General features: G+C 41.1%; 2 protein-coding genes and 1 long non-coding RNA gene across 4 annotated transcripts in view; 2 read left to right on the top strand and 1 right to left on the bottom strand.

The window, feature by feature from the left end:
* LOC116722924 (interferon-induced protein 44-like) overlaps window positions 1–18,703 on the top strand; it is a 60,395-nt gene that overhangs the window by 9,207 nt on the left and 32,485 nt on the right. The window lies entirely within an intron of this gene.
* On the top strand, window positions 10,003–17,391 carry LOC116722922 (uncharacterized). 2 transcript variants are annotated; one of them, XR_004339857.1, is made up of 2 exons: window positions 10,003–17,015; window positions 17,297–17,391. XR_004339857.1 is itself a non-coding variant. In XM_032567339.1 (2 exons), exon 2 carries the CDS (start codon window positions 10,787–10,789, stop codon window positions 16,637–16,639), a length of 5,853 nt encoding a protein of 1,950 aa, XP_032423230.1. In that variant the 5' UTR covers window positions 10,003–10,248; window positions 10,530–10,786; the 3' UTR covers window positions 16,640–17,351. The 2 variants fall into 2 exon arrangements, 1 of the variants encoding a protein (XP_032423230.1); XM_032567339.1 differs by having other exon boundaries at window positions 10,003–10,248; window positions 10,530–17,351.
* The window catches only part of LOC116722937 (uncharacterized), a 20,829-nt gene continuing 19,384 nt past the window's right edge, over window positions 17,259–18,703 (bottom strand). The window contains exon 3 of the long non-coding RNA XR_004339867.1: window positions 17,259–17,387. This is a non-coding gene — a long non-coding RNA (uncharacterized LOC116722937). The remainder of the gene's footprint in view (window positions 17,388–18,703) is intronic.

Below are 18,703 nucleotides of genomic sequence, written 5' to 3'. Positions count from 1 at the left end.
GGTGGGCAGGGTACTTCGAAGACCTCCTCAATCCCACCAACATGCCTTCCACTGAGGAAGCGGAGCCTGGGGACTCTGGGTTGGGCTCTCCAATCTCTGGGGGCGAGGTCGCCGAGGTGGTTAAAAAGCTCCTCGGTGGCAAGGCCCCGGGGGTGGATGAGATCCGCCCGGAGTTCCTTAAGGCTCTGGATGTTGTAGGGTTGTGTTGGTTGACGCGACTCTGCAATATCGCATGGACATCGGGGGCAGTTCCCCTGGATTGGCAGACTGGGGTGGTGGTCCCCCTGTTCAAAAAGGGGGACCGGAGGGTGTGCTCCAATTATAGAGGGGTCACACTCTTAAGCCTCCCTGGCAAGGTCTATTCAGGGGTCCTGGAGAGGAGGGTCCGTCGGATAGTCGAACCTCGGATTCAGGAAGAGCAGTGTGGTTTTCGTCCTGGTCGTGGAACACTGGACCAGCTCTACACCCTCGGCAGGGTCCTGGAGGGTGCATGGGAGTTCGCCCAACCAGTCTACATGTGTTTTGTGGACTTGGAGAAGGCGTTCGACCGTGTCCCTCGGGGAGCCCTGTGGGGGGTTCTCCGGGAGTATGGGGTACCGGGCCCTTTGATACGGGCTGTCAGGTCCCTGTATGACCGGTGTCAGAGTCTGGTCCGCATTGCCGGCAGTAAGTCGGGCTCGTTTCCGGTGAGAGTTGGACCCCGCCAGGGCTGCCCTTTGTCACCGATTCTGTTCATCACTTTCATGGACAGAATTTCTAGGCGCAGCCAAGGTGTTGAGGGGATCCGATTTGGTGGCCTTAGGATCTCATCTCTGCTTTTCGCAGATGATGTGGTCCTTTTGGCTTCATCAGATCGTGATCTGCAGCTCTCGCTGGAGCGGTTCGCAGCCGAGTGTGAAGCGGCCGGGATGGGGATCAGTGCCTCCAAATCCGAGGCCATGGTCTTGAGCCGGAAAAGGGTAGAGTGCCTTCTCCGGGTCAGGGGGGGTGTCCTGCCCCAAGTGGAGGAGTTTAAATATCTCAGGATCTTGTTCACGAATGGGGGAAGAAGGGAGCGGGAGATCGACAGGCGGATTGGCGCAGCGTCTGCTGTCAAGCGGGCGCTGTACCGGTCCGTCGTGGTGAAGAGAGAGCTGAGCCAAAAAGCGAAGCTCTCGATTTACCGGTCGATCTACGTTCCCACCCTCATCTATGGTCATGAGCTTTGGGTCATGACCGAAAGAACGAGATCGCGGATACAAGCGGCCGAAATGGGTTTTCTCCGTAGGGTGGCTGGGCTCTCCCTTAGAGATAGGGTGAGAAGCTCAGTCATCCGGGAGGGACTCAGAGTAGAGCCGCTGCTCCTTCACATCGAGAGGAGCCAGTTGAGGTGGCTCGGGCATCTGGTCAGGATGCCTCCTGGACGCCTCCCTGGTGAGGTGTTCCGGGCACGTCCCACCGGGAGGAGGCCCCGGGGAAGACCCAGGACACGCTGGAGGGACTATGTCTCTCGGCTGGCCTGGGAACGCCTCGGGATTCCCCCGGAGGAGCTAGAAGAAGTGGCTGGGGAGAGGGAAGTCTGGGCCTCCCTTCTGAAGCTGCTACCCCCGCGACCCGACCTCGGATAAGCGGAAGAAGATGGATGGATGGATGGATGGATGGATGGATGGATGGATGCAGGACACCGGCCCTCGAGGACCAGGATTGCCCACCCCTGCTTTAGGGAATCACAGAAATCTGAAACGTTTTAGATTTTGAACTTAAACATGAGCTTACAGCAGTAAGTTGTGTAACTTATTTTGTGCTAACTTTGGCATATTTCCAATAGTTTAGTAAACAGGTTTTATGTAAACTGTATTATATGTGCAAGAGTTTAATTATGTTTTTGCTTTGCACCAAATTCCCAATATTTTCAAACCAATTAACCAGTTTTATACTCGAGGTTTTAACTAAATAAGTAATAAAGTTTTGTCAGAATAATAGTTTAAACATTTTAATTTTATTTTGATATTCTTACATCTGCAGCAGGTACTTTCACGACATAGCGACAGAAAACAAATATTAAAAAACAAAACAAAAATAAACATACAAAAGTTACATACTGCAGCTTTAATCGAATAATTTGACATTTTGTGTCGAAAAAAATAAACACACAAGTAAATACATTTATCAGAGATCCACTAGTTCAATAAAAAGAAATTTGCTCATGTTGCAGGATTTTCTGTTCATATTTTCTAATCCTTTCCGACTGAAGAAAAGTCGATTCTTCAAAACCAACCTGTTCAGCAAAAAGCCCAGCATTAAAAGCTGTTGTTACCTTTTAATGCGGTTTGTTACATATGATGCTTTTTTCCCCCAAACAAACAAATATGTACACATTCATCTATACTACAGCAAAAATAATCAAGAAAATAAGAGTTAGAAACGACGAGCAGTTAAATCATAATATGCAGCAAATACTTGAATTATATTCATTTTTATAGATGGCTGCTATTGCTGCAACATTTAGCATCAAGCTTTGTATTAGAGTTTGATCATTTCACTTCTGCACCATTAGCAGTTCATTTCATACGCAACTTTAGAAAACAGTGTTGCTTCCTGCTGTAGATTTGATACCGACAATCTGCTGATTCCTATCTCCCAGTAGACTTTTCAAACTAATGTTGACAATCTGCAATTTAAAGTAGTTTTCTATATAAACCCATAAATCCCTGTCAGATCATGTTTCTTCCGCTACTGACATGTTTATTAGGCCTTAACTCAACAGTTCTGATCCAGAATCTTGACCTACTAATATTTACACCCGATTTACAGATGTAGAGACGAACCCCTAACCACCACGAGGGAGAACGAGTCAGAACTTTTGCGAAACAAGTGTGACGTCGTGAAATGACACCAGATGATCCTACACTGTCTAATTTAAGAAATATGGTCAACAGAAAGTGACTTATTGAGGATGGTGCATAACAATTTTGGTTTAGAGCACTGAGTGCTGTAAGTTTCAAGTTCAAGTTCACACAGCTTGTGATCTCTGTGAATTGACTTGTCTGACTTTACGAATGACATTGACAAAGGTTTTCCGTAATGGCTAGTTTGTGCTGTACATCTAGGATGTATGATCTATGATCTGCTGAAACAAAAAATGGTCAAACGACTCCAACAAATCAGATCTACCAGATGTTCACCCAGGCTTTTTCAGTGACAAGGGTTAGAGGTCAGAATCTGCCTTATTTTGTAATTAAATTGGCCCAAATGGAACTCAGAACCAAAGTGAGTCAACGTAAAGAATAATACATGATTTTCAGATAATATGCATTTGAATTAAACCAAACATGCAAGTGACTTTTATGGAAATGTACCCCATGAAAAACATCTAACTACAACAAAAACTAAACTGATGCCCCATGTTTTAAGCATGTGGGTTGAAGTTGGTTTGCTCATGTACTTTATTCAACACTTAGGATTAAAGGAGGAAATTGCAAATGGGGTGCAAATTGGTGCAGGGATGAACTGACCTGAACCTGAGTTCATACTGGAGGTTTTTCTGTGCTTGGGGGCAAAGGAGCGCTTCTCTTATAGTAGAATAAGTATATAAGTACTACAGAGGTTATTGCGACTCCCCCCCAAAACATAGGACTTCTTTTACAAATAGTAATACTGTAAGAACTCAACACTCTCAGCATCTGGTCCACCGCCATGTTGTTTTGAGAACATGTCAGTAATCCTGGCACGCTCTCATGGAAGAGAACATGAACGCTGGAGACGACGTTGGGATAGACGTCTGCCCAGTCCGTCCCGGCCGTGGAGTAGCTGGGATCTCTGGTGTGGTGCATCAGGACCAGAATCACCTTTTGATCTCCTGTGGAGAAAAAGAAAATGAACAACAGATGGATTTGAGTGACAGACCTCAATACAGCACGACTGTGACCACTCTGTGCTTAAAGTACCTCAGTAAATTTGGAACCCGAAAGCTGGGCTATAAAAATGCTACAGGAGCTGCGTTTCCATTGACCTTAAAAAATTTAGCAAATTGGAATTATGGAAATTAATATGCTTAATGGAAACATGGCAATTTTAAAAAAACACATCTGTGAATAAAAAGTTTCTGCAGGGAGTTTTTCTTGCTGTATCGAAAGTAGGAATGCGTGATATACACGATAGAAACGATAAAGAAATTTGTACTACAGTAGAGATCTGTAGTCTACCAGCTAATAATGCTTATTGATGACATAACCGGCTGGCATCAAAACAGAGCAAGAGGGAAGCAGCATGGCTGAGAGCATAAAACCTCGTTATAAAGCCAGGTGCAAAACATAAATTATTTGGTTTCAATTCGGGTTTAACCTCCCTCGGTCTTAGCGCGATGCTCAGGAGGAGCGCAGCAGATGTCACGGCGAATGTCAACAAAAAAACACAACCTACAGGGCCGTGCACAGAGTAAACAATTCATGGGGTTTAAATGACCCCCGTCTCTTAAACAGTAAACAGTTAAAGCCAGGAGCAGAAAAAGTGTGTGGGAGAAAGGAAATACAAGCAATTTGTTTTATTGTCTAAAAACAAACCATGTGCTTGACTACCAGCAATGCATCCAACTACAAGTTCCAGTCACGAAACTGAAGAAAAAGCAGGATTTGACGCAAAAATCCATTACATTAAAGTTGTTGTGTTTTTATATAGAGATGTATTTTTCATTTATATATTTTGCTTTGATTTAACCAGGTAGTCACCGTTGACATTACGCTGCTGCCTTTCATTGCCAAAATTTGTTAAGGGAAACCTGGTAATGATAGGCAGTTACAAACATTACATCCACAAAAACAAGTATTAAACAAATTAACACATACAAATATATACATCCAGTCAGTTAGTATGTATTTTTTCTCCTATCCATTGTAAGTTTTATACAAACTATATCATGATATATATTGTGACCGCCGCCCTTCTCAATATATATCGTGATATAACTTTTATGCCATATCACACAACCCTAATCGAAAGTAGTGCATTTCCAGGAAGTCATGCGATAAACAACCGGATGTTACTACTGGCGAAAAAAACAAAGAAGACGACTAGAAGCAGTAGGGGGATGATGGCAAGGTTTGTTTTTTGATGACTTATCATGCGAATAAACATGTTCACATGGTTTTAACTGTATTTCTTATCTAATGGAAACATCGCAGTTGAGAAATTGTGTTTTTTTTCAACATTTCTAAAATATTGACAAAGTTTTGCGCACCTGTGCAATGGAAACACAGCTAGCGTGACAAACTTTGCACGTTACCTGACAGCGAGCTCATGGCTGCTTCCACATCAGACCCGACTCGAGAGGTGATTGGACAGAAAAGCATGGTGATGCTGTTTCTGTCCCGGTCCGTATGAAGCAGCTGTAACTTCCTCTCCAGCTGGTCCAGCAGCTCGTGATGAGCTCCAAAGGTTTGGCCAGAAATGACCACGTGGATCTTAACTGTGCCCATCACCAAAACATGAAAACAAGAAACATAAGCAGAGCACAAACATCACAAATACGACATAAATCTCATCACTACATGCGTTCACTCACCTAGTAAACTGAAAAACAACTTTGTTCCTAATCAAAGAAAAAAAGAGTAGGGTTATCTGTTTATGGTTTATATAAAATTTCACTATGCATTTACATCTTTAACAGACTTGAGAGCATTTTTTTTAGTGTTGCACAAACTTCTGCTATAAAACATACAGGATAGTTGCTTTAATTTGAAGCCATTGTTCCTGTGTAACAGTGAAGAATGCTGGGGAAACTCTCTTGTGACTTTATGGACCTTAACCAAGTTTATTCAATGCAGCAAAACAGGAAAAGTCTGAGTGAGTGTGCTGAACAGGTGAGCAAAAATATTTTCAGTTCAAGACTTACCTGCCTCCATAAGAGTCCATCTTAGACCTGGAAACAGGACGATAACGATAACGATACCTATTTATCTTACTCACAGGGTGAAGCTTTTGTTATCTGACTGAACACAATAAAGAACAGAGAGAACTTTTTGTTCCACTTTTTGTTTCACTCACTTTGGTTTCCACATACTGCAGCCAAATAAAGGGCAGAATGTGCAGAAATGAAGTTATGTGTGTTTGTAGTTTATCCAAACTGTGTGATATATAAAGCAACTTTGTTACAATCACTGTTCAATTTATTAGCTGCACCTTGCAAGTACCAAGCTGGACCATATTTTTTAGGACTGTCCTAATTCTGTGTGGCACACAGAAACGTTTCTCAAAGATAATGTCTCTGATTGATAAAATCACAGTTTCTGCTGATTTATCAGCTGCATATCCATGATGCTAATTTCTTGTAGCGTCCCCAAGTTGCTCAATTGAAGTGAGATCTTTTGACAGAGGAGGCCGCTGGAGTACATAAACGCAATGAAGCCAGAACTTAAAATTTGAAACTTTTTCAATTTCTCTTTTGCCACATAGCTACACATACAACCAATTTTGATCTACATGTTTGCATAAAGCAATATAAACTGTATGTAAAATGTTAGAACTAATTAGTCTACAGTTTAGAGAAAAAACACAAACAAACAACAATAAAGTTTAACATACCCCTCAAACGCCTCATCAGGAAATCCAGCATGGTCACTAAATACAAAAACAAGATCAAAACTTGGAATCAGTAAATCTTTGTGTGTGGTTCAGAAAATGTCAGTCGTTATTTTGCACAAAGTGTCTCTGGGGAAAAGGGACACAAATTATTCAAATAAATACACGTGCACGCGCAGACGTTCACGTACACACACACGCCCACGCACCCACACACACACACACACACCCCATGTAACTCCACGAAAATATTAGAGCCGTTTGAGCAGCTGCCAATTTAAATCCAGCTGCATTAGATGCATCGAAACGTCGGACTGCCGTTCAGTATAAAGAAAACATTTAATGGAGTCCTACCTTTGCTGCGTTGCTGCTGCTGCCTGAAACACGGTGATTGCTGAAAGAGAGCAAGAGAAAGAACTTTCACTTTCACTTTTAGAAGCAGAAACACGGAGATAAACCACGTGACTTCTTTACAGTCCAGTCATCCCTCGATCTGTAGTGAAGCCTGCCCACTGGAGAGGAAGAGAGAAAAAGATGATTACTAGACCTCAGTTCTGTTTCAACAAAGAACACAAATAATGTAAATTTTTTATAACAGTTGTAAATTGAGTTTCATCAGAGAAAGACGTCATCAGTTACAACATGAGAAAATATCTCTAATATCCTGCCAGTGGAACTGGCTTCTATATCTTTATGAAAAGTTACTTGAAAGTGAGTTTTGTCTGATTTCATGTATACCAAAAATATTTGCACTAGCCAGTAGACCAAAGGTAAGATTTTGTGTCTTTGCAATTTCACCAATTTTCACAACAATAAAATACAATTTTCACAAGACTGTATCTAATGATTAAAATATCACCTCTAATTATACCTTAATTTGTGTAACCTTTATTGCAAATGTACAGCTTCTTTCATATTTTAACATTTACTCTCACAAACTCAGTGAATTCCAGTATGGTGCTGTCATAGGATGACACCTTTGAAATAAGTCCAGGTTTTAATTCCCCTCATGCTACATATTTCACCATCAATTTTTGAAAATATGACAAAGTTGAAGTCATTAAGAATGTCAGCAACTCACTTGTGATCTTCAGTTCAGCTCTAGAACCGCACATAGAGCTTTATGGAACAGGTTCCCATGCTGAGCAGATCACACTGCCAACTCCAGAGTAGTTGACGAATCACACCTCTCTGTCTGACGCCGCGTCTGGGTTTGGCATTTTACCAGGACACCCCGACTTTCCTGACAGCAGTGTATTATGGGTAAAGTTCTGGGTTGTAGGAGATTATGGTGAGGGGATGTTTCCAGAAGTTGGACTCAAACGCTTAATTATAGTGAAACAAACTTAAGGTAGCCGATCCTCCAGGTTGGCAATTCTTTTCAACGTGCCAGAATTTAACCTTTATGCAAATTCACATTACTATGCTCCTAAATTGGTCTGCTTATGTTTCTGCTTTGGTGATTTCTCTTCTGTTGTATCATATTCCTGTTTGTGGTGGAAAAATCTTTTAAATGGATGAAATGAATTAATTTAAAATGTTCAAAAATGAAAAATCTTGTCTTGGTAAGGAAAACAGCAAATAAAATTGCCTGGTCAAGGCTTTCTCATGAATGGTGGAGTTTAGGGTTTAGCAAATTCATCTTCAGATAATTTTGATCTTTGTTTCCTATGGTAAGCGATGCCACCTGCTGGCACAAAAGGATAACTGCATTAGGTCAAAATCCACAAATCTGACTCTTCCAATCAGTGTGGGGGTGTGTCTGTGTGGGTGTGTGTGCGCGTGGGTGGGTGTGTGTGTGTGTGTGTGTGTGGGTGTGTGTGTGTGTGTGTGTGTCACAAAATGCAGTGTGGAGCTCCAACCTACATTCCCCAATTCCAAAAGTTTAAATTCACTTGACTGCAGTGCAGGGATTCTGGGATATCATTGTTCCCTCTCATTGTACCATCATCCAACATGAACCTCTAGACATTGTTGTAAATGACCAAAATAAATCACAGTAACACACTTAGAGTCATTTAGAAAAGTCCAGGGCTGGTTGAAGGTCGCTGGTGAAACATTTATTTATTTCTTATTACATTAATGATTGATCCACAACCGCATGCTTTGGTTATGTTATACTTCCAACAACCACTCCAATATGTTCTGTCAAGGCTTTTATCACTGCTTTGTTTAACTTAAGTGCAAGGTGTCAGAGAAAGTTTTAATCCAGGTGAAGATTTCTCAAATTTTACAAACAGTTCCTTAATGTACTTTTAGTGTCACCAAAACACACTTAAAAAAAATGTGTCTTTTGTAACCTAAGTTATTTAGTTTTGTCTTCACAGCTGAGATATATGCACAACAATAGTGTCATAGTTTTGTTCGTACAAAGGCCACGTTTATCAGCACCACAGACCCCTAACCATTGTTGACATTCTCTCCTAGTATTTTTATTTTTTTTTTTTTTCAGTTTTAGTGTCCCTCACAGCAACTGTGTTACATGGTTTAGAAGTTAAAATTTTAAATATGTATTTGATCATATCTCTACTTTCAGCTCTCCCCCCCCGAATCTGGAATCCTTTTTGAATCATCTTATTTTCCGTCTCCAGCCCTGCAGGTTCTCTTTGCCTTGTCAGTGACTTTCTTCTATCATAGATTTTATTTGCCCACTTACAGCTGAAGACTTTATGACATTTCCTTTCAAACAGTCCTTATTTTAGTAAGGCATGTCATGAGCACAAGTCCAACTATCCAGACATAAAGGCTAATATACATTGTAAAAAACAGAGAAAGAAAAAGTAGATCTCACTTCATCTGCTTTGGAGAAATTTCCTGCTCCATTTATTTCCTTTTTGCTGTCATCTTTATGTTTTCTACGCTGATTGTATTTTCTGAAATCCGATAAATTAATGGAGGTTGAAAGTCATGCAAGCTTTAAATCAGATTTTGTAACCTCCTTTTCTGGTCTATTAACTTTAGTGGGCAAGGTCGCTTTGACCTTGTTCCATTCTACTAAACTCCATTATAAAGGACGTCTTAATGTCACTTCTTTTAAACCTTTTATAAACACACATCTGAATAAGGAGCAAACACCAAACTGCAGAGGTCTTTACTTTTATGTTAAATTGAAGTGTGTTTATGGGAATTGTCATTAAATACCAACTTAAAGTGGAAGTTTGAGAAACTGTAAGATTTTACATCTCATTTTTGTTTCCTGCTCTGCCCTCTGAGGACGTTATAAAATGAACTAAAGACCGAAATACCTCGTTAAAACTTTGTCATCGTCACCTCTACAGTGATGGTTTGAATGTCTATGAAGAAGTTATTCTATAATTTAAAGTCTGTCAGCATATTCGTCAGACATCAGGTCACTTGATGTCAATTTCTGGAGAATTGAATCAGGAAAAAATGTAACCAGAAGTTAAAAAAACAAACATTTCGGTAGTTTCTTTCCAATGATATTGTTCTAGTTGTAAATGACTTTTCTAATATTTTGTGTCTCCTCATGTCATGTATTTGTTGACATGATAGTCGATGCTTTTATTTTGAAAGGGCTTGGAACGGTAAGGTGACTGACGCAAAACGGTAGAAGTAGCGCGGCCGTTGGGGCAGAGAAAGTTGACATGAACGAGTCGGAGTGAAGGGGAGATAGTTAGGGTGTGATTCAGGGTGACAATCGGTTGGTTGGCGCTTGGTTGATGAGGGAACAAGGTGAGTGTGTTGTCATGTATATATGTTTATTTTTCCTGCGGAACGTGTATTTCTCTATTGGGTGTGACGGTTGTGTTTTGCCACTAGATGGTGCTGATTTACTATGGTCAACCGTCAACAGTTGAAATACGTTGCATTTTATTTCGTGACAGGGATTTTGGATTTTAATAAATACATCTATTGTTAAACATAATTTTAGCATAGAAGGTAAAAGATTTATATGTTAAGGTCAGAACAACACTGTTTGAGTACTAATGTTATTTTATTTGTATATTTTGTAGCTCTTACGGTGAGTTCACAATAAAAGGCTGTTCAATAAAGGACTGTGAACCATCAGTTTAAGAGACCATCTTATTCAACCGGGACGCTACAGTAAGAGCTTGACCCAAGCTGAGAAGAGCTTCACCCCGAGCTAAGAAGAAGTTCAATCATTCTCAGCACCAAGGTCCCAGTGAAAGCCACATTAAGGTTCCAGCTTCACGGCTCCAAGTAAGGTCTTCTGGGATTTGATGGTCAACGGTATAGCCCTGTCCTCAGCATGGAAGCATCTGAAAAGGAAACAGAGTACACAGAGGACCTACCTGTCAACGAGGAAGAGGATCCTCCATGCTCTGTTCGTCAAAAGAAGCCCACAGAAAAAATGCGAGCATATCAGGAGGAGGAGGCCCACAAAAAGGAAAAACGTCTAATCAAAGTTTATGATCAATGGAAAAGGCAAGTACGTATGTCACGAGAGCAATTAAAAGGAGACATAACAAACAGTCAAATTGCTTCACTCATGGACATCTTAGAAAAAGAAAGAGATGGCGTCATAAACTTATATACAGAAATAAGGGAAATCATTACTCCCTGTAGTGACACAAGGCGACTTATAGATGCATGCGAAGCAGTCACCAATGACATTATCAGAGTTGCATATGAAAGACTCTCAGGCATAGATGACTATGACAGTGGGAAAGTGAAGGCTCGTCTACGTGAACTTCTTAATCCAGACTATGCTCAATCCATTTACAGTTCTTCTATCACATACTTAAGTAAACGCTCAGACGCCAGTAATTCAAACTCTGCAAGGTCAGTAGTAGCTGTAAAGAGAGCAGAGGCTGCAGCTGAGTTGGCAGCCAAGGAGGCAGAGTATGAAGTGTTATTAGAAGAAGAAAAACAAAGAGAAAGGATTCAACTTTTGGAGGAAAGACAGAGAAAGGAGCTAGAATCTCAAAAACGTGAGTTAGAGAGATTAAAAGCTGAAAAAGAGTTAAAGGCTGCTCGAGCTAGATTAATAACTTATGACCATGAGATAAAGAGTGAGAGCAGTGTTCATGTTGACAGTACCAGAGCAGCTCAGAAGGCTTCCATAGTTTCTGCTCCCATTCAAGTCCCTAAAAGCAACATTGTGTCCACCTCACCTCCACAAGCAGACGTTCTTTATTTAGCCCAAGCTTTACAGGACAGTGTCACCATGAACAGACTGCCAATGCCCGAGCCTTCCACTTTCACAGGTGACCCAATAGAGTTCATCGAGTGGAAAGCTTCATTTGCTGCACTCATTGATAAAAGGAACATATCACCTGCAGACAAGCTGTACTACTTAAAGAAATATGTAGGGGGTTCAGCTCGACAAACACTTGATGGCATCTTCTACAGAAATGACAGTGATGCTTACCAGGATGCATGGGAACGCCTCAACCAAAGGTATGGACATCCATTTATTGTACAAAAAGCGTACAGAGAAAGACTGGCAAAATGGCCAAAGATACAAACAAATGACTCTGCAGGATTTAGAGCATTTGCTGACTTCATTCAAACATGTCATGAAGCTATGCCACACATAGAAGGTTTAAGCATTCTCAATGATTGTGAGGAGAACCAAAAACTTGTTCAAAAATTACCTAACTGGGCAGCTGCAAGGTGGAATCGTCAGGCCACTCAGTACATGAAAGAAAATGGGAAGTTTCCAAGTTTAAGGCACTTTACTGAGTTCATGTCTTCTGAAGCTGAGATTGTGTGCAATCCCATCACGTCATTTCAGGCTCTCCACTCAACAGACGTCACCAAAACCACCAGTAAAGTTTACCAGAAAGAAAAAAGGCCCACCTCCAGTGTTCTCCATACGCAGGTGGTAACAGAAACGGAAAGCACAAAACAAAGGTCAAATATTAAACCACCATGCATGCTCTGTCAAGACAACGGACACAAGCTTCACAGTTGTCCTCAGTTCAAAGGCAAATCACTTGAGGAACGAAGAAAATACATAAAAGATAAAAGACTTTGTTACGGTTGTCTCAAACCCGGACACAGCGCAAAGGACTGTCGTTACCGACTTGCATGTGAAATGTGCAAGAAAAAACACCCTACCTGTCTGCACGACTTTAACTATGACAGCGACAAAGCACAGACAAACCAAATTCAAACGAATACAGAACAGGCTGCAACAACCCTGTCTCTCAATGCAGAAACCAATGAACAATGTGTAAGCACTTCTATGATTGTACCAGTATGGGTTTCTTCAGAGCAACAACCAGATGAAGAAAGGCTTGTTTATGCACTCTTGGACACCCAAAGTGATACAGTATTCATTAACCAAGAAGTATCTAACAGTCTCAAAGCTAAGTCAACCCCAATAAGATTAAGACTCACCACAATGCTTGGTAAAAATGCAGTTGTGCCAAGCGAGCGTGTCTCAGGTCTCAAAGTGAGAGGCTACAACTCCTCAGAAATAATTGAACTCCCTCCTGCTTACACTAAAGACTGTATACCAGTCAACCGCTCTCACATTCCTTCCTGTGAAACGGCAAGGCAATGGGATCATCTAAAGGTAATAGTGAATGAGATTCCACCACAGCTAGAATGTGAAGTTGGGCTTTTAATTGGCTACAACTGTTCCAAGGCATTAGCACCAAGGCAGGTCATCTTAGGAGGAGAAGGTGAACCCTATGCTGTCTGCACAGCATTGGGCTGGAGTATTGTAGGCCCCACATCATCTCACAATGACTCTTTCAGCATATCTACTGTGTGCCACAGAGTTACAGTCAAAGAACTCCCTTTAATGACTCCCACTGATGCACTCAAGATTCTCGAGTCTGACTTTAAGGATGATAGCAAGGATAACAAATCAGTGTCTCAAGATGACATTCTCTTTCTGAATACACTTAAGGAAGGAATTTATAAAAACAATGAAGGACATTATGAAATGCCACTTCCATTTAAGGAGAGACCTCTGTTACCAGACAATAAGCAAATGGCCACTGTGCGACTTCAAAGCCTCAAAAACAAACTGTCAAAAGACCAAAGGTACAAGGAGCAATATGTAAAGTTTATGGGCGAAGTCATAGAGAAGGGTGATGCAGAGGAAGTTCAAAACGAAGCAAAAGAAGGAGAAAGGTGGTATATTCCCCACCACGGAATATATCATCCCCAAAAACCAGACAAACTCAGAGTAGTCTTTGACGCCTCAGCAAAATATAAAGGTAACAGTCTCAATGATCACTTGCTGTCAGGCCCAGATTTGCTGAACAATCTAAATGGTGTTCTAATCAGATTCAGACGGCATCAAGTTGCATTATTATGTGACATTGAAAAAATGTTCCATCAATTTCATGTGTATGAAGCGGATAGAGACTATTTAAGATTTTTGTGGTGGAAAAATGGCAACCTGAATACTGAGCCTCAAGAGTTTCGAATGAAAGTCCATCTTTTCGGTGCCACATCCTCACCAGGATGTGCCAATTATGGATTAAAACATCTTGCAAAAGAAAACGAGACACAGTTTCCCCTTACATCTCAGTTCATAATGAAGGATTTCTATGTCGACGATGGTGTAACAAGTACTGCAAGCGTCAAGGAAGCTATTCAGCTCGCCCAGGAGGCTCAAACACTTTGTGCTTCAGGTGGCCTCAGACTACACAAGTTTGTAAGTAATGACAAAACAGTGTTAGAAAGCATTCCATCATCTGAACGTGCCTCTCCACTGCAAGCATGTGACCTAGCATTTAATGACTCCAAACTTGAAAGAGCGCTAGGCATTCACTGGCACATTGACTCAGACACACTGAGGTTTCGCTTTCAATCCAATGACCAACCTGCTACAAGGCGTGGCATTCTATCTATGGTTGCATCTTTGTACGACCCATTGGGATTCATCTCCCCCTTTGTACTCACAGGCAAAAGAGTGCTTCAAGAGACATGCAAACAAGGCACAGGCTGGGATGATCCCCTTCCCAGTGAACTAAAGCCAGTATGGGATAACTGGAAAGATGACTTGAAGAACTTGGAGAAAATTACAATGTCACGCTGTTATGTTCCTAAAGACTTTGGCCAAATAGTAAAAACCGAGCTTCATCATTTTTCTGATGCAAGTTCATATGGTTATGGTCAGTGTTCGTATTTAAGATATGTAAACAAAGATGATAAGGTGTATTGTGCTTTAGTTACAGCAAAGACCAGAGTTGCTCCTATTAAGGTAACAACAATACCAAGACTTGAACTAACAGCCGCTGTTGTTTCCATTATTGTAAGCAACATGTTAAAGGATGAGCTTGGGTTGACACAGATTGATGAGTATTTCTGGACGGACTCTAAGGTAGTTTTAGGCTACATTAATAATGAAGCGCGCCGTTTTCACACATTTGTCTCCAATCGAGTTCAAAAAATAAGGCTCAACAGCACCCCTCAGCAGTGGAGATACATTTCCTCTGAGCAAAATCCAGCAGATATTGCCTCCAGAGGTTCAAGCGCAGGTGAACTCATCTCATCAGACTGGTTCAAAGGGCCACAGTTTCTGTGGGACAAAGAAATCCGTCCAGCTGCAAAGATCAACATGGACTTACCACTTGGAGATCCAGAAGTTAAAAGGGCACATACGCTGAACACTTTCAAAACAGAGAAGAAAGGTTTGGCAGACAAGTTAACAAAGTTTTCTTCTTGGTACAAATCCACTCAAGCTGTTGCTCGACTGATTCGCTGTGCCAAGAGAGATAAAACAACAGGTCACAGCACAGCACAAGAAAGACGAAACGCTGAATGTGTTATTCTAAAAGATGTTCAAGCAAATGAATATCCAGAGGAGATAAAGATGCTTAAACATGGAAAGGCACTTCCTCACAAAAGCAAGCTGTTTCAGATGGACACTTTTCTTGATAGTGATGGACTCCTTAAGGTGGGAGGAAGGCTAAAGGATGCTTCTTTCTCTTCCTCACTGAAACATCCAGTATTAGTTCCAAAGGGTCACCATGTCACTCAGCTATTAATTGCTCATTTCCACAGTAAGGTGCAACACCAAGGGAAAGGAATGACAATCAATGAGATCAGGTCAAATGGAATTTGGATTCCTGGCATCAACAGAGCTGTAACAAAATTTATACACCAATGTGTAAAGTGTCGCAGACTCAGAAGAGGAACAGAGGAACAAAGAATGTCTGATCTACCAAAGGTGCGCTTAGAGCCATTGCCACCATTCACATTTTGTGGAATGGACTGTTTTGGTCCCTTTCTAACCAAACAAGCTCGAAAGGTGCACAAGCGTTATGGACTTCTTTTCACTTGTCTTTGTTGCAGAGCAGTGCACATAGAAATGTTAGATGATATGACTACAGACGCATTTATCAATGCGCTCCGTTGTTTTATAGCCATAAGAGGAGCAGTCAGCGAGATAAAGTGTGATCAAGGAAGCAACTTTGTCGGAGCTAAAAATGAGCTGCAGGAAGCTTTACAACAAGTGGACACTAACCGCATTATCACATTTCTGGCTGAGAAGCAGTGTGACTTCAACATGCACACGCCTCATTCAAGCCATACAGGAGGTGTGTGGGAAAGGCAAATCAGGACGGTTCGAAACATCCTGCGCTCGACGGCTTCACTTTCGTCAGGCAGGATGGATGACTCATCTTTAAGGACATTCTTTTATGAGGCAGTGTCGATCGTGAACAGCAGACCTCTTACAGTGGATAACCTCAGTGATCCAAACAGCCCAGAGCCATTGACCCCAAATCATCTGCTCACCATGAAATCAAAGGCAGCCCTGCCCCCTCCAGGTAACTTCATCAAGGAAGACATTTATGCACGGAAAAGATGGCGGCAAGTGCAGTACCTATCAGAGCAGTTTTGGTCACGTTGGAAAAGGGAGTATCTATCTAACATCGCAACAAGGCAGAAATGGCATACTCCGAAGAGAAATCTGAAGGTTGGAGATGTTGTCATGGAGAAGATGGATGATTTACCTCGCAATGAATGGAGATTAGCACGCGTAATGGACGTAGTAACAGATAAAGATGGACTTGTAAGAAAAGTAAAGATTCGTTTTGGAGAACGGAAGATGGAGAATGGACAGAGTTCCCGTAAACTTTCTATAGTGGAACGCCCAGTGCAGAAACTGATTCTATTATTAGAAACTGTTTAACTATAGTCTTAAGTTTAAGTTGCATTCTTTCTTATGTCTCGTGTTTTCATAGAGGTTAAAGGTTACAGGTCATTTTTTCTGAAGGAAATCATTATCGCTCTATTTGTTTAGTTAAGCTCTAATGATTTGGTGGGAGTGTAAATGACTTTTCTAATATTTTGTGTCTCCTCATGTCATGTATTTGTTGACATGATAGTCGATGCTTTTATTTTGAAAGGGCTTGGAACGGTAAGGTGACTGACGCAAAACGGTAGAAGTAGCGCGGCCGTTGGGGCAGAGAAAGTTGACATGAACGAGTCGGAGTGAAGGGGAGATAGTTAGGGTGTGATTCAGGGTGACAATCGGTTGGTTGGCGCTTGGTTGATGAGGGAACAAGGTGAGTGTGTTGTCATGTATATATGTTTATTTTTCCTGCGGAACGTGTATTTCTCTATTGGGTGTGACGGTTGTGTTTTGCCACTAGATGGTGCTGATTTACTATGGTCAACCGTCAACAGTTGAAATACGTTGCATTTTATTTCGTGACAGGGATTTTGGATTTTAATAAATACATCTATTGTAAAACATAATTTTAGCATAGAAGGTAAAAGATTTATATGTTAAGGTCAGAACAACACTGTTTGAGTACTAATGTTATTTTATTTGTATATTTTGTAGCTCTTACGGTGAGTTCACAATAAAAGGCTGTTCAATAAAGGACTGTGAACCATCAGTTTAAGAGACCATCTTATTCAACCGGGACGCTACACTAGTAGTAACCAAGTCATCATTGACTTTATGAGGTCACTGCAATTGGTGATCTCATAAATAAAAATTGGTCACACAAAGAGAGCAACTAATTGTCTCAGCAGTAATTAATTTAAATGCCAATCAGCATCTTCAAGAGTCAGCACAGGTCTATACTTCTATTTTGCTTTTTCTCTTCATCTTCAATCTGGCACATTGGGATGAAATTCCAAACGATCTCTCTTTAGTGATGATGTCACTGTTGCCATGGTTTCATCGGTAATGAGCTGAAGCAGCTGCTGTGACACCTGGAGGCTACAATGAATCCAAAATGATCGCTTTAACACACCCTAATTGTATCACTGGTGTGTTTAATTTGATAAAACATTGTGATGCACAGATTGGTCACGTAGGGTCTGTGTAAGTGGACTAACCAATCAATCAATCAAATTTTATTTGTATAGCACATTTCAGCAGCGAGACATTTCAAAGTGCTTTACATCATTACAAACACAGAATCAAAATGCAACATAGAATCAACAATCAAAACACAACATTAAGTCAAGTTCCATCAATAAATTTGTAATTGATTACATTTCAAATACAATTCTAAACAGGTGGGTTTTCAGTTGAGATTTAAAAGAAGTCAGTGTTTCAGCTGTTTTACAGTTTTCTGGAAGTTTGTTCCAAATTTGTGGTGCATAAATGCTGAAAGCTGCTTCTCCTTGTTTGGTTCTGGTTCTGGGGATGCAGAGAAGACCAGAACCAGAACCGGAAGACCTGAGAGGTCTGGAGGGTTGATACAACAACAGCAGATCTTTAATGTATTTTGGTGCTAAGCCGTTCAGTGATTTATAAACTAAAAACAGTATTTTAAAGTCTATTCCTTGAGCTACAGGGAGCCAGTGGAGGGACTTTAAAACTGGTGTTATGTGCTCTATCTTCCTGGTTTTAGTGAGAACGCGAGCAGCAGCATTCTGGATCAGCTGCAGCTGTTTAATTGATTTGTAGGACAGACCTGTGAAGACGCTGTTGCAATAATTAATACGACTGAAGATGAACGCATGGATGAGTTTCTCTAGATCTGGTTGAGACATTAGTCCTTTAATCCTGGAAATATTCTTCAGGTGATAGAAGGCCGACTTTGTAACTGTCTTTATGTGGCTCTGGAGGTTCAGGTCAGAGTCCATCAGTACTCCCAGGTTTCGGGCCTGATCGCTGGTTTTTAGTTGTAATAACTGAAGCTGTGCATTGACTCTAGATCTATAACTCTAGATCGTTCCTCTTTAGGTCCAAAAATAATAACTTCAGTTTTGTTTCTGTTCAGCTGGAGAAAGT

Source organism: Xiphophorus hellerii, chromosome 7 (genome assembly GCF_003331165.1).
Source record: "Xiphophorus hellerii strain 12219 chromosome 7, Xiphophorus_hellerii-4.1, whole genome shotgun sequence".
In the NCBI taxonomy this organism is placed as follows: domain Eukaryota; kingdom Metazoa; phylum Chordata; class Actinopteri; order Cyprinodontiformes; family Poeciliidae; genus Xiphophorus; species Xiphophorus hellerii.
This window is presented reverse-complemented; position numbering and strand designations above follow the sequence as displayed.